At 39.7% G+C, this 15,821-nt stretch overlaps 5 protein-coding genes across 5 annotated transcripts; 3 read left to right on the plus strand and 2 right to left on the minus strand.

The window, feature by feature from the left end:
• Positions 1 to 975: 975 nt before the first annotated feature.
• Positions 976 to 4,954, minus strand: LOC104802262 (plant cysteine oxidase 4). The gene is made up of 8 exons (XM_010525768.1): positions 4,847 to 4,954; positions 4,038 to 4,318; positions 3,653 to 3,786; positions 3,011 to 3,167; positions 2,709 to 2,918; positions 2,080 to 2,614; positions 1,344 to 1,564; positions 976 to 1,171 (listed from the first exon to the last, which is right to left on the minus strand). Exons 2-6 carry the CDS (start codon positions 4,138 to 4,140, stop codon positions 2,490 to 2,492), a joined length of 729 nt encoding a protein of 242 aa, XP_010524070.1. The 5' UTR covers positions 4,141 to 4,318; positions 4,847 to 4,954; the 3' UTR covers positions 976 to 1,171; positions 1,344 to 1,564; positions 2,080 to 2,489.
• Positions 4,955 to 6,060: 1,106 nt separating this feature from the next.
• On the plus strand, positions 6,061 to 7,889 carry LOC104802263 (multiprotein-bridging factor 1b-like). The gene is made up of 4 exons (XM_010525769.2): positions 6,061 to 6,293; positions 6,826 to 6,909; positions 7,344 to 7,426; positions 7,540 to 7,889. Exons 1-4 carry the CDS (start codon positions 6,152 to 6,154, stop codon positions 7,657 to 7,659), a joined length of 429 nt encoding a protein of 142 aa, XP_010524071.1. The 5' UTR covers positions 6,061 to 6,151; the 3' UTR covers positions 7,660 to 7,889.
• Positions 7,890 to 8,488: 599 nt separating this feature from the next.
• LOC104802264 lies at positions 8,489 to 9,636 on the minus strand. The gene has a single exon (XM_010525770.1). It carries the CDS (start codon positions 9,460 to 9,462, stop codon positions 8,647 to 8,649), a length of 816 nt encoding a protein of 271 aa, XP_010524072.1. The 5' UTR covers positions 9,463 to 9,636; the 3' UTR covers positions 8,489 to 8,646.
• Positions 9,637 to 11,198: 1,562 nt separating this feature from the next.
• On the plus strand, positions 11,199 to 13,126 carry LOC104802265 (probable WRKY transcription factor 69). Its single transcript, XM_010525772.2, has 3 exons — positions 11,199 to 11,790; positions 11,874 to 12,017; positions 12,455 to 13,126. Exons 1-3 carry the CDS (start codon positions 11,600 to 11,602, stop codon positions 12,915 to 12,917), a joined length of 798 nt encoding a protein of 265 aa, XP_010524074.1. The 5' UTR covers positions 11,199 to 11,599; the 3' UTR covers positions 12,918 to 13,126.
• A 215-nt stretch (positions 13,127 to 13,341) lies between these two features.
• On the plus strand, positions 13,342 to 15,821 carry LOC104802266 (elongin-A-like). Its single transcript, XM_010525773.1, has 8 exons — positions 13,342 to 13,547; positions 13,937 to 14,120; positions 14,213 to 14,350; positions 14,436 to 14,514; positions 14,788 to 14,853; positions 14,983 to 15,055; positions 15,211 to 15,267; positions 15,354 to 15,821. The coding sequence occupies exons 2-8, from the start codon at positions 13,944 to 13,946 to the stop codon at positions 15,505 to 15,507; spliced, it is 744 nt and encodes a 247-aa protein (XP_010524075.1). The 5' UTR covers positions 13,342 to 13,547; positions 13,937 to 13,943; the 3' UTR covers positions 15,508 to 15,821.

Here is a 15,821-nt window from a genome sequence, read left to right on the forward strand (position 1 = left end):
ATTTGATGCCCTAGAATCTATATATATATATAGAGAGAGAGAGAGAGAGAGAGAGATTTCATCTCTCCGACCAGATATTAATGTATCACCCAAGACAAAATTCCAAGTTGACCATTGCTGCTGGATGGAGACTGAGCTATCAGTCTTTTGTCATGTTTTGCACACCCATGTAAGAATAATTCCAAAAACAATTATATAATACTCTATTGTTAAATGATTGAAGCATTTGAATGTAAAATAATATGTATGCATCCCACAAAAGACAGCCCATCTTCCTCCTTAATTCCATGAATACATTTAGCCCCATCACATGTCGTTTTTAGACATACGCGCACACACACACACACATGGTTAATATCAGAGTCCCATCACATATTCTTGAATTTGCGTTTTCCCTTTAATTAAGGTGGATATTTCGGATTTCTAATTGATGTGAGTTGGAGATATTTATGATATGAAGAATATAAATTTACAACACACACATATATACACACAAGATGTGCACAAATGTAAATGAATAAAAGCTAGTAACATTTTATCCCCAATCCCAAGAAAATCGATATTTGGCATATTTGGATGAGGATGTGATTCCCAATGAATGTTGTGTGCAAAGTCAGTACTTTTTGTTTATAACAGAGAATCCTTAGCTGCTAGCTTTCGGACGCGCTGACTAAGTAAATCTCCATCCCGAGAGCAGTCTTTGTATATAGATCATATAAACCCAGAAATTAACTCATTCTCCACCAGTGAGGAACCGAACACTCAACTTCAAGGTGGAATTACCTCGTACCCTAAACTTGACCACTCGCTCACGATCAGTTGGGTAAAGTCAGTAATTTGTATTATATACTTGGTGTTATTATTAACCTTACTTCAAAGGGCATTGGGCCACACAAACATTCCAAGGAGAGAGAGAGATATATGAAGTCATATATACATATAACATATATATATATATATGTGGGCTCTAAGAAAGATGAAGGAACACAGCTTTGATGTTTTGTCCGAATGTACGTTGGTAGGCATGTTCATGTTGGAGAAAGAATCGGCGCAAAAACAGGCACCGTCTCCGCATCTCTATGGATTTTGGATTCTTGATTCCAAGTGGCTCACATCACATGTCTCCGCACACTCTCTCACTGTCCAATGTCCATCTTCTTACACATTTTCCCTGGGAAGAAAAAAAAAACAAACTTTACAAACTGGTTTTGTTCATATTATAACAATCTATGATTGTCGTTGAAAATTCTTTACACACAAGAAAATGAGATCAAATAATAATAACAGGAGAAATAGTGTGGGGGTGAGTCATATATCATGTTCTAATATTAACAGGACCTCACCTCGGCACGAGGAGGTTTTGCAGTTATTGTGCAGCCTCTGGATAAAATACGGCACGATACAAGTCCTTGAGCCCTCAGCTGATGCACCCTTCTTGTGGAAGTGGCTCTACTCACGACCGAGATCGTGTGAGATGGGCAGCGTCTGTTCCCGGGTTCTTGGTCCTGGTCCCGAACCGAACTGATATACATATCAGATGCGCATGGCGGACACTGATCACCTTCTGCGAGATGGATGAACAACATCTTTGCCTTTTCATATCGATACCAGAAACCGCGAAACACCAAAGAAATGCAGAAATCTGATTTCTGGTATTTACCGCTAACGCTAAGCCCACCTTCCCTCATTTCGTTCTGTTTTCCGTTTAATTTTTGCCACTACGAAGCCCTAAGACACCATGTTTCTGCTTTACAGAATCAGAATTCGACTGCGACTGAAAACCTAAAACCTACCTCACACGACTACCACCGCGGATGCAATTTGGGGCAAACCATTGTGCATATCAGAATCTTAGCTCAAATTACCATAAATTCTTATCAAACTGGTACAACCAGAGCGGAAATTTGGGTAGATTCAGACAATCTCCACCGCGAATTCGAAGATCCTTTGGTCGAAGAAAATCGAAGAAAGGAACAGACAAAACGAGAGAAACAGGAACTGGATGCATGGGGTCACATGTCTCTTTAAGAATCGAAATCCAAAGGAACAAAATTTCACGAAATCAGATGAACACTAAACCTGGTCGGTTCGCGGCCGCGTGGGAAGATCCAGACCGCGCCTCCTACGGAGATTGAAACTATCTATTAACTTTTATTTATTACCTTTTATGCCCCAACAAATGTTTAAAATCTCACTTTGACCCTGGAATTCCAAAAACATTCCAAAAAGTTTAAAATCTCACTTCAAACCCCGGAATTCCAAAAACATTCAAGATACGCCCCCTTTCTTTTCACTTCAAAATCAGGGGGTGCAAGTACAATGGATGGGGAAGAAGAGACAAAGCACATGTCCAAACGTAACGATTAGATTGACCCACACACACACAGACAAGTATGTACAACTGGAGATTAAATGTTTTCATTATTTTGCAGGGGGAGGCAAATTCACCAAATAAGGAACTGAATGATATATATATATATATATATATTTCAGAAAGTTCTAATAACAGGGCCCCTGTAAGGAACTCGCCGAATCACAAAATCATCAGGCGGTTGGAATTCTTCGAGCCATGTCACGTCTGATACCACCTTTCCCCCCTTCACTTCCACTTCGCCTGGTTTTCCAACAAAAACAAATCAGACCGATAGCATATATACTGAAACAGAAGCAAGATATCTCTGTCTTTAAGAGCAGTAGTTCTGTCTTACAGGGAAGATCTTGTCTTTTGGATTTCCGGAAGTAGGTGCAGTGTCTGTCGTGATCTGAAGAGTATGGAGGCGCGAGAATATCGAAAATGGCACAGTGAGTTATGGCTTTGAAACAGTGGATGTTGCCTCCGCTTGTGGGATAAAGCACTGTTGATGGGCAAGGGGCCGTCATCTCGGTGTCCTTCACCAGTTTCGCGGGTCTTGCTGCACCTAAGGAATTCACAAAAAGTTTCAACAACGAACCAGTTGCAATTATTCAAACGTGCCAGTAAATTTGGACGCCATTGGAGGATGAACATTACCTTGTAACGGATCATCATCTGACCCAAGCGAATCAACCTCAAGCCAATCGTATGATTTTACATGTAATGAACCGTACACCAGCTTGCTTAGCACAGTCATCCCCGGGTGATTATGAAGTGGTATGACAGAGGAAGGTGGCATGCAGAAGATTCCGATCTGTAAAATAATTGGCAACATGGTAAGGAGCCAAGTAGACCGGGTTGCTATATTTAACTGTTTATCATACTTTCTCAAGTGTGTATCTTCCAGAATGATTTGTAGGCTGCAGCCTCAAGGTTAGGATGGTGGATTCCTGAGTTTCTCTCGAGGACCATGCCGTGATGGCCCCGTGCCCTAGTTTAGGTACTTGGTAAGAGAAAATATTATTTATCAACTAACTTGTGTCAGGATTGACGATAGAACATTCCAACCTTTTATTTATACTTGTTGTTTGATTTCTACATAGTGTGCGCAGCTGAAGCATTCCTATATAAACCTTACAGCTTCATCTAATCTAAGACCAGTTCCTCTGTTAGATCCCAAAACTAAGATTTCAAAACTATATGCACTTTTCCACATCTAAACATATTATAGTAGGCAATCTCAAACTTCCAAACATGATAAAACCATCAACAAAAGAATCCTGAATAAAGTATGCTTACGGAGAAGCTTTCACACTCATGTAAATGGAGGTACTTTATTGCTGGGACTGACTGAACACCTCCATTGCGCTCAGACCTGTTGCGTGCCAATTGAGCTTCCTGCTCAAGACCAACATCTGATGGCTTTATTTTCTCTGAAACAAAATCACAAACATAATTTTAAGCACAATTACAAACTTTTAGAGTAAGACAACAAAACTAAGAGTGAGGTATTGGATTATAGCCACGAAAGCTTGAAGTAATATGTGTATAATGTATCGCGTCAACAGCTTTGATCAATTAAATATGTACACCTGAGTAAAAAACTAGCAAAGATAAAGTTTGACATGCAATTCAAGGCAAACAATGGTTGAGAAAGGACAGAAGATCGATGATATTTTCATACCTAAAACATTGCGAACCTTCTCTAAGGCTTCCTCTGACATGGGCCCATCGGGAGAGAAAGATGACTTGCAAGTTCTGTAAAGCCTCTGAACAAAATACGGCATTATATGAAAAACGATCCCGAAATCTCTCGCACCCTCAGCTACGTCTCCTTCACGAGAAAGGGGCTCTAAAGCCGTCAAAGATAACGATGTGCAGCAGCTGTTCGACCTCTCTAATCCAGACAACGGTGATACTAAAACATCATATAGATACTCGCTGCCTTCTTCTTTTACCGTTTGCCTGAAACATGAGAAAAAATAACACAGAAATGTTCCACTTAGGGTTCAATGAAGGACGCAAATGCATAACTTTCCAGAATATTCTTACACCGAAACAAGATACATGCATTCAGTTCACAGATCCAGTGAATCACTAGAGGAAACCAAACCATCTGCTTGATGGCATTGTCTCAAGCTCGAGGATTGAATCGCACGTACAACGCAATAAAACAAAACAGCACCCGAACAATAGAATTCAAGGCACGGAAGCGTTAACCAGTTTGTTTGATGAAACTTAGCTAGAACTGAATTGAGAAGAATTACTTGGAATTCGTAACATAGTTATTCTCGATTCGTTCCGGATTATCACAACAACAAGACTAGTGTCAGAGATCAATATAGAACTCGACGGATAATCGGAGATTTCCTAGATAAAACCCAGAGACGACGAAGCGGCCGAGAAAACAACACCGAAATTGAATACAAAATCGAGAAAACGAGAAAATCATTCGACGAATCAAAACCGAAAGCAAGAAGAATCGGAAGAAACCTGAAGCGAGCGGCGGAAGAAGGAAGGGAATCGGCATGGGAATTCGAAGACGGAGAAGCGGAGAAAAAGGGGAATTTTGTATTCGTTTCTTTTTGTCTTAAAAAACTTTTCGAGGAAAAAAATTAAAGAGGAGGAGGAATTTGACACGTGAGCATCTCGGTTGGTAGATATTTCTTGGCTAGCGGGGCCTACCTAAATTACGAAACTACCCCTCCGTGTAGACAGAGAAAGGTGTCCCGTGTCCGACATTAATTTGATTGATCTGAACTCTGAAGCGTGATGAGATCCAAAACAAAATCCAAAGACCCTTTCCATTTTTAGGATAAATTGAAGTAAAAACAAATCCTTCACTCATCGTATGAAGAAAGATAACCAATGTCCTAATCGAGAACCAAGCAAAACCGGTTCGGTTAGCAGCGTTCGTCAATAAACCGGTTTGAGACCATCAAAAGAACAAGAACCCGGTTCGAATAAGAGAGGAAACCGATTTAAGACCACACAACCAATAACCGGTTTGAAGACACGTCTCAACAGAGGAACCTACCGACTTCGCCAAGAACGTCTGAATGCAGAGAGATGCAGCTACGCAGCAGAAGAAACCGCGGTAAGATTTGATAAAAGTGGTAAAAAAAAATTATTATTGAAATTTGATGTAAAACAAAGTACATGTTTATATATACAAAAAAAGAGAGAGATCTTAAAATTAAAGAAATAGAGATAGTGAAAGATCATAGTGATATGGAAATATCAAAAGATTAACATTGATAGATATTTAAAATATAATCTATTAAATTGATGTATGTGTTGGCACAATAAATGCTGATTGTAGAAAAAGTTGCAAGGTCCAATCAATGATCAAAGAAACAGATGTTGCTGAAGAATGTGAAGATTAATCTGTAAGATTAGATGACCACGAAACCACAAATAAGTATTTTAAAAAAGGTTTTGTTTTGTCAACTTTTTTTAAAACTTTATTAGAGAAAATCTGAAGATAAGATGTTACAATAATTTGTGATTTTTCTTAGACGGTGATAAACTCCAAAAACTATATAATTTAATAATTATTTTATGCTAAATTCGATCCGAATGGAAAATGATATGCGTTGAATGAAAGCGAAAAAGAAAAAAGAACAAAAAAACATTAGCGTGAAGCTCACGCGGGGCTTAGTCGTACTATTTATATAATTATTCCGTCTCTCTTTTCTCCCATTTCCTGTTTATTTTTTATCCATTGGATAAAGAGGCGCACAGAGGAAACCCTAGATTTCGAGGAAGGCGAATAGGAGAAATTCGGAAGACGAAACCATGGCAGGAGTTGGACCGATGACTCAGGATTGGGAGCCGGTGGTGATCCGCAAGAAGGCTCCCAACTCCGCCGCCAAGCGCGACGAGAAGGCCGTCAACGCCGCTCGCCGAACCGGCGCCGAGATCGAGACCGTCAGAAAATGTTCGTTCTTCTTCTTCTTCCTCTTTGCCTCTTGTTATGTCTGATGCGCCTTCGTTAACGGATCTAATCTTGAACTCGCGTGTGATTTAGGGTTTATTGGAACTTTTCGTAGATTGGAGGATTATAGCTGGATACAGGGTTTCCATCTTTAGTTTTCTGCGATTAGGTTTTTATTTATGTGCGGTATTGCCCTACGATTGAGCTTTCAGTAGGGACTTGCTTTTAGATTTTGGGTTATCCGCGTTTTAGTAATCTGTCAAAGCATTTGGTACTTGTAATCGATTGATTTTGTGATCGTATTGTGTGGATTTTTTTGTCTCCTGTACGGTATTATGCTTTTAGGAGCGATTTGATTTTTGTGAATTTTATTGTTGCATATGGATTATGTTTTGGCCGACCTCAAATAAACTTAGGACCAAGGCATCGAAGGCGTTGTCGTCATCATCGTTGTTGTTGTATATGGATTCTGGTTATAAGATCCTGCTAATGGGTTTTTCTACTTTTTTTCGCTGTCTTTGTTATCTGGGTTTAGTCAATGGTGGGACAAACAAGGCGGCATCAAGCAGCACATCTCTGAACACAAAGAAGCTAGATGATGATACCGAGAACCTTACTCGTGAGTATATCTGATCTTTTGCTTTAAGGGTAATGATCTGGTTTGTGTGTTGGCAATGAAATGGTAGTCTCATGTTGTCATATGAATGTTTATGATGGCTGTAGAGTGTAGTCCATATATTTGGGGCCTTTCCGCAGATCATATTTAGAGTCTAACTTTACTTATGAGTTGCAATCTTAGAGCAAGCTTTGTGTTTCTGCCTCAGTTCTTATATGTGCTCGCCGGAACTCTGAAATGAATCAATGATAGATGGATTGGAATGAGAAGAGCGGAAGTTTCATGCGTTTTCTTTTCTGCATTTCATTGTGTTTGAATCCATTCATAATGCATTGGCTGTGGCTAGATGGGATTTTTTGGGCCTGTAAGATCGGATATTGTGTACAATTAGTATGTGCAGTGATCTCTGACACCTTGATGTGTGGCTATGAAACCAGATGACCGTGTTCCTACTGAGCTAAAGAAGGCCATCATGCAAGCCCGCACGGAAAAGAAACTGACACAGGCTCAACTTGCTCAAGTAGTTTCATCAGTCCCTGCCTATCTTTTGTTATTATCTGTTGGTGTTGTTGTATGTAGCTGGGATCGTTTTTTTTAATCGTATCACGATTGTTTTGTTTTTGTTTTTGGTAGATAATCAATGAGAAGCCACAGGTGATCCAAGAGTATGAATCTGGGAAAGCGATTCCGAATCAGCAGATACTTTCGAAGCTGGAGAGGGCACTTGGGGCGAAACTGCGTGGAAAGAAGTGAACAGCAATCCATAAGCTGTAGAGGAAATCTATGGTGCTGGTTTAATGGCGTGGGTGTGGGAAGGAGTCATTATTTCTGGTTTAAGAAAACTGTTGGAATGCGTTCTGGGGATGGATCAAACTCGTCTTCGGAACATTGTTAGTATAAATAATCTTATATCTGCAGTGTGTCACGTCCTGGAAACTTGAACTGCTCTTTTCATATATGAAAGATGAGATGGCCGTAGAGAAGTTTGATGTGTACAATTTGTATTCGTGTGGTGCGATCCATTGCTATGGGACAGGCGGCGGCGGCGGCGGCGGCGGCTCACCAATACCCTTTGGCTTATCCAGAATGTTTCATTTCATCAATGGTAGTTCATCATTTGCATGATATGCGTTGCTTACTCTCTTGTAGCGTGTGAGAATATGTTTCACTCTTACGATGACGTGGAGCTTGCTGGAGTTCACTATCTTTACCAAATGGCATGCACGCTTCAGCTCCAAGGAAAGTAATCTTTTTCTTTATTATCCTTCCCCCTTTTCCCCTTTTTCATCGATCTCATGATTACTCACTGTTTGTTGCATTTTATTATTTTTAAAAAAAATGTCAAACGAGAGTCACGAGTATTTAGATAAGCTTTTGGCAGAATCGGGAGATGAAAATCCCCATTGGGACATCGCCCGCCCACCACGCAGGTGCCATTATATATTCCGACCACGACCCTTTTGTTCCGGTCTCGTTAACACTTCTCTCACCTAAAATTGACGTGTTAACCACACGCTTACGTTTCACGTGCTTGTTTTTTTTTCTATCTTAATATGCTATAACCAATACACATGCGTATACATATCGTATAGACAGATACACGTGTATCTTATTCCCTGCGAACTCATCAGAAAACACTCGTACATTTTTCATGCAGTGTATGCACCAAGCTGATCAAAACTGGATAAGATTTAAGGGATCATACATGTATTTTGAGGTTTATGGTCGATGAAAATTTCGTTATCTAACGGAGGATGCGACGTTATGAGCCCATAGTCTGAGATGATCTTTCATGTCGACTTCGTTTGCCGGCGCCGGAAATTTCCACCTCATCGCCGGCGGCGGAGGTTTCTTCTCCGTTCTTTCTCCCCGAAATTTCCACGCCTCCGACAAATACGGTCTTCCTCCTCTGTTTCCGCTTCTCTTCTCCTTGTTTTCATCTGTTTCGTCGTCTTCTCCGTTGTTCCTCCCGATTCGTTGCAGTCCTGGAAGAATCGAGACCAGATCAGAATCCTTGTGGTCTTCCTCGGAGAAAACGAAACCCAGATCCATAAACCCTTTCAGCTCTTGGTACTCCAAATCCGACAAGCTCTTTCTCCTCCTTGCTCTCCCCGCTTCATGTTTCTTCTTCTTCTTCTGCTCCGTGTCCTTCGTCTCCTCTGTACCATCAGACGCTTTCTCTGGCTTCGGACTGCCGTCGTCGGGCAAGAACTCGGTCACTTCCTTGCCGGAGAGGATCGTCTGAAGCTTCCCCGCCTGATGTTTGACGTTGAGGACCGAAGTCGGCGAGAACAGATCATCCGAGGAACCGAACAAGCTTGTCTTCGAGCTCATCAAGTTCTGATCACTCATAGACCTCCCGACAAGAACATTTCCCGGCGTAAAAAAAGCTTCATCAAGCGGAATCTTGGATTCTTGAGGCTTTTCTGGATCTTTACTTCCATGGATTCCCTCAGATTCTTGATTTGATCTTTCCAGCGGGAGACCCGTAGGCTCTTTGTGTTTGGAGAAGAACCAGTTTTGGTCGAACAGCTCCATGATTTCCTCAGCGGCCATTTTTTTTGTTTTTGTTTGAGGTGAGGCAAGACAATGGGAACAAAGGGTATATAAATTTGTGATTAGTGGCGTAGCGTAATTACATTAATACCCTCAGTTTTCCAATAATTATCATGTGGACCCCATCTATGCACACTACCAACAGCGCCACTAAAATTTAATGGATACCGTGCTTTAAGTGGATTATTTGTATTAATGAAATCCAAATAAATACATGTGATTAGCCCAGAGCCTCTCTTCATATATAGTATTTTTCGAATAAAAATTATTTCAAATTCTACCACCGAATGCTAACAAGTGACTTATATACCCTTTGCATGTTTTTAAACGCTCGTGACGCCTAAATACTAATGGCCTAAAAGAGTGGAAATATAAATAATAATATAATGGTGATTACAGAAATTAGTTATTATATGTATATGACATGCGGTAAGACATGTCTGTCTCTACCTAAAGTGACCGACACCACTCCAACTTTAATTTTTATACCCCAACCAACAAAAAAAAAATCAGAAAGGAGTATTCAATGTTCAATAATCATATATGCGGTTCATTTGAAATATTTTATGGGTTTAAATTATATTTTATATTAAAGAATGCAATTACGATATTTGGTAGGTGCAACACAACGGGCTCCTCTATATATTTTCCATATATGTCATTGTCTCTCTCGTTGTCCACGTGTGTAAATACATGTACAGATTTGTATATACATATATGCCCTATCATACACGAGTTTGCTTGTGTATACACGGGATTTCCTTCACGGTGATACTTATAAAATAGAATGTAGACAAGCCTTTAAATTGACATTATATAAAAATATATCTTCCATATACTATTTTAACTTCAACTCATATCCTTCTTCGTCATGTCACCAAACTATTCCATATACTATTTTAACCTCAACCCATATCCTTCTTCAATTGTGGCCATGTGTCCAAAATTATAGTTTGGTCACATTGGTTATAACATTAAATTTATAATAGTTTTATCAAATGATTAGTTTGATATGTAAAGATTAAACATGGTGAAGCAGTGTGATCAGTAATTTGATGTTATGAATAATGTGATCACAATATGACCATACCTAATTCTGGTCACATGGTTAAAATTGGAGAAAGATATAAGTTGAAGTTAAAATAGTATATGGAAAGTATTTTTGATAATGTCCCGAATTGGATTAGGAGTCAAAATTTTGGATATGCAAGTTCCACTTTTCTGCTTATTTTGATGAATTTAATTTAAAAAAGTTGTGATTTTTAGATGAAATTCGATTCATATATAACTATGTATTATTGGATTTAATTTAATTTTTTCGACGATGATTTTTAGATGAAATTTTGGAGACGGCGTCATTTAATAGTTACCTTGTTACACGATTTAAATAGTTTCATTATCAATTTCATCGAATTATAATAAATTCATTAGCTAACTCGGATGTTAATATTGTGGATAACATGGACCGCCAAAACATATGAAATTATGCATAGTTTGCATTACATAGAATATTGCCGGACCAGTCACATTAGTGTTCTTCAAAACTTCTCTAACAAAGAAAATAAATTGTCTGGATTTATTCTAACTTACAGAAGTGGGAGACAATGATAGAGCATTTAATAACAATTAATTAATCAAGACGCGGGCATTTATGGGCTCTTATATATTTATGATTATAAAATTATCGAACATTAGGGCAATCTCGATGATCATCATCATTGTTATAACATTAGTCTGCAAAGATTTTAAAACCTTTAGAGATATCATATTATATTATAATGGACCAAGACGTAACATCTTAATAATGCAAAAAAAGGAGAGCAATGCATCATACATGTGCATATAGATATGCTGAAATATAATACATACACATATGCATGGGCTAATTCAAAGGTTTGGTTAATTAGGAAACCCAATGAACTAAGATTAACAAGAAAACAGAGCTCAAATACAGTCCAATAATATACAAAAATAAAATGAACCTTCCAAGAAAACAACAAATAAAAACAAACAACTGGTCATATTTTATGTATAAAATAAAACGACCATACCATAATATTATAATATATAGTCCACGATATTTGCCTGCACGTCCTCGGATTGATTAATAAACCTACAAGAGAGGAGGAATAATCAAATGGATCAAAATTTAAAAACCCTTCCGTCTCTTCTTCAGTCATTCTCCGGTCAGGCGAAATCGACGGTCGAGATGCACCGTAGAGCTCAGCGATCGGACGAGGAAGACGATGATACCTACGACGGCGTCACACCGGATTCTCCCTCTTCCTGCGAAGATTCCAAGATCCGTAAAACTTCTTCAAAGAAAAGGTTCTTCGGAATCTGAATCTTGTTTTTTTTTTTTTTTTTTTTTTTTTTTCATTGTGTCTGAAAGGAATGTGTTGTCGAAGCAGGAGGAACATGAAGAAGAGAGTTGTGTCAGTTCCGGTTGCTGACGTGGAAGGATCTAAGAGCAGAGGCGAAGCATATCCACCGTCGGATTCGTGGGCTTGGAGGAAGTACGGTCAGAAGCCGATCAAAGGCTCTCCGTACCCCAGGTAAATTTACTCTTTTACCCTTTCTTCCTTCCCACCAAAAATCAAAGGATTCAATGTTTGCCTTAATGACGGATTAAAGGCTGTATTAATGGATCGCCTAAATAAGCGTACGTTAGCATTGCGCTGAGGCGGAGGATATACTAACCTCCGCCCCAATGTATGTAGTGGTGGGGAACTCTAAAATACGCCTAACGCGTCAGCATCATATATATATATATATACACACAATATATACAATAATAATATATATGGAAAATTTTACTGTTTTATGCAAATGAATTATTTAAAGTTCATTGTTTTATGTAACAAATAAATACGAGATTAACGTGCCAATGTTTCAGAATAATACAATTATTTTTATTTTATATTTGAAAAAGATTATAACAAATTTTTAAAATAATAATAATAATTAAAATTTGGGGTGTGAAAAAAAGCAGGGGATATTACAGGTGCAGCAGCTCGAAGGGGTGTCCGGCGAGGAAGCAGGTGGAGAGAAGCCGTGTGGACCCCACAAAGATCGTCATAACCTACGCCTCCGACCACAACCACCCCCTCCCCTCCGCCGCTACCAAGCCTCACCACCACCGCAACCACACCGTCGCCAGGAAGGATGCTGACGTGGACACCGCCGAAGCCGATGCGACGCCGGGATTGGATCTGAGCCACGTGGACGTGCCGACGCTGCTCGGCGGGTGCTACTGCGAGCCCGACGAGTTCGGGTGGTTCTACGACGTGGCGATCTCCGGAGGTGCTGACGTGGCGATGGAGGAGGTGGAGGAGGAGTCGTTGTTCAGTGATCTCGGCGACCTGCCGGATTGCGCGGCGGTTTTCCGGCGGAGGACGGTGGCGAAGGAGGAGCAGAACCGGAGGTGCGATTTTGGGTTGTGCGATTATTCGTGAAACAGGGTGTAATTGGGTTCATTAAATATTATTATTCATTAAATAATGCTGAAGTGGGCCGGATATGGGTAGTTAATATTGGGCTATGATTAGGCCCATCTCAAGCCAGTGTAAGAACGGAGGCCACAAGTGACATAACCGGAGAGAGAGAACCATACCAAAAGCTAAATCCTGCTAACCGGAATCCAGAAACGAAATCCTGCATTAATTTCCAACAAACTTGTTAATATACACACAAAAAAAATACAGCATCAGAAGTTTTTTTAATTTATACATAATTACGCTCAATTTCCTGAAAAAAAAATCAACTAAAAAGCAGAATAATATTCCATAATATTTTATTTGCATAGAAAATTAAACGATCACAAAATAATGATAAATGGGGGATTTTTTTTTTTTTTAAAACAGTCATGTTTGCATAATTGCGTCAGCCGCTGAGACCACACGAAAAAATCCTCCGCCCACAAAATCCCTGACTTCACATCGTCATCACCGGTAGACGACTAACGAAAAAAAAAAACGCCGGCGTCTTTTCTCTTCCGGGAGGAGAAAAGCTGTCTCCGACCGTCGTTCTTTCGCCTTCTCCGATCAATCAATCAATCATCGGTTCGAATCCCCTTAGCCCCAGCGGTAAAGTTTCTTCGATTTCCGGATCCTCTTTTGCTTGGCTCTCTTTGATATGCTGTGTCCGATGAGGAATCGGTTGTCTCCGTTGCGAATAGAATTGAGGAATTGAAACGATTGAGTGCTAGATTTTGTTTGATCAATCAGTCGTGTTCGTTCATATCGGATTTCGATTGCTCTAGTTGGGTCCATGCCGATCTGTTTTGGAAACGATGGATTCTCTGGATTTACTTTGATGATTGATGATAAGTTGATAATTTGACACTAGGGTCCGTTTCTGATCAAACAACTGTTGAGCAAAATTCCAGCTTTGCTTTATATTTGTGCATAATCTTACCTTGTATTAGCCATAAACCATGTTTTGTGAGAGTTCATATTGAAGCATTTGTATGTAGGTTTCCGATGTCTGTAGAGGAGCAGTGTAGGAAACCTCCTTCCCTCGTGGAGCTTTGCATTATGACTGCAATTGACAATGTGCGGTTCATCGGATACGTTGGTGGGTTAGATTTTCAACTCCTCGACCAAATTTTACAGCATTGCACTGTAGAACAGTTAATGCATGTGGAGGATTGTACTGCAGTAAGATACCTTCTTCACCCCCCAAAACCCTCGATATTAGTTACCCGTTTCTTCGAAGGAATGTCAAGTTGTGCGTTAATGTATCTTTCCAGGACACCGATCTTAGTCCAATCACTAATAAATTGTGGAAAAGGTTCTATGAGAAGCAGTTTGGTTATCAGAAAATGAATGTTGTCATTGAGAGGATGAAGCGGAACAGAGTAACTTTCAAGTGGAGACATTTATACGAGGTGCTTTTGTCTTCTGGGTCCCTCTGTAGTTACATTTCCAAGTGAGAAATTTTCGATGAATTTATAAGCTCATGATTGGTTGTAGGCCAAGTTGAAAGATGTCGAACAAGATGAGGAGCGAGCTGCTGACCGGCTCAAACAACTTTACGAGAAGGAAGTTGCAAGTATGATCTTTACAGTTTCACTTTTCGTTATGACATATAGGCCTAGTTTTGTTCATACTTCATACTGATAACCACGTATTTCTATCTGCATTCGTCAGTGCTGTGTGCTTAATATTCCTTCATGGGTAAAGTGCTCAGGCATCAAAGCTATCAATCCTGGTGGAACTGAGTTTTTTTAGTGTCGATTTAATCCAATAGTCGTTATATGATTGCCTTTAGCCAGCTGTTATTCATCCTGCATTCGACATGTAAATGGGTTTAAATTCTTTTCAGAGAAACAAAATCGAAAAACTAAGCTTTGCGCAAAAGTTCCTCCCGGCAACAAAAGAGGCTTTTGGGGTAACATTTCTTTTCGTACCATATTAGGTTCTTTTAGTATTCTCTGGCCAATCTTGCTACGGAATTTGAGGATGGCTTCAAATCTCTGGCTTTCTAGCAAACGGTTTACTGGAAATGATGTATTCGCAGGTGGACCTGGTCACAATCTTTCCGGTGTGAAGAGTAACATCATGAAGAAGGCGAAATTGGATCTTTTAAAGAGGTAATGAATTCTCACCTCGTCTCGCACAATCAAACAGTGTGAAAGGGATTATCTTTGATACCGTATCTCCTTCAACCGACACATACGATTCAAGATATATATCAGTTACCGAGTGCTGACTTGGTTTTCTTTCTAAAATGTGTTTGTGGAAACAGTCAAGAAATGAAAAATCTCGCAGCAATGAAGAGAAAGGCGGTCCAGAAGAGTTTCAGGTAATTGTACTCGTGTTCGATTATATATTTTCAGGACCTCGCCTTCAAACCAATTGATCCATTCTCTCGGTTGCCGTCCTGTGCAGTATCAGTGCTCCAAAGAGAAGTATATTACCTGCAAATGTCCCTTCAACGTCGAAAGCTACCTCTTTTAGATCTCCTCCTCCAAAGAAGAGTAGCATCTCTGCGAATGTTCCTTCATCTTCAAGAAATACAGCAACCAGACAGAACAGAACATAATGTATAGCTGTGGCTTGCGAGTCTTCCCATTGAATGGAAGTGTATCATCTTTACATGTATTGCTTCAAATATTTAGACACCAAATTCTCAAATCTACTTTGTCGCTTTGGCATCACATTTGTAATAAATATTCCGTTGTTCGAAATTGTTACCCAACAAAACAGGAGACTGGAGAAGAATCACAGCCAAAAAAAAACTGTATTCAGAAGGTTTAAACTTGAGATTTTTATTAAATGTTATGATTATTCAATCTCCGGCGAGAGCTTTGTCCCCGGAGATGACATGGACAAGTCCCCCCCCCCCCCAAACAAAAC

This window comes from Tarenaya hassleriana, unplaced genomic scaffold (assembly GCF_000463585.1).
Source record: "Tarenaya hassleriana unplaced genomic scaffold, ASM46358v1 Cleome8, whole genome shotgun sequence".
Lineage (NCBI taxonomy): Eukaryota > Viridiplantae > Streptophyta > Magnoliopsida > Brassicales > Cleomaceae > Tarenaya > Tarenaya hassleriana.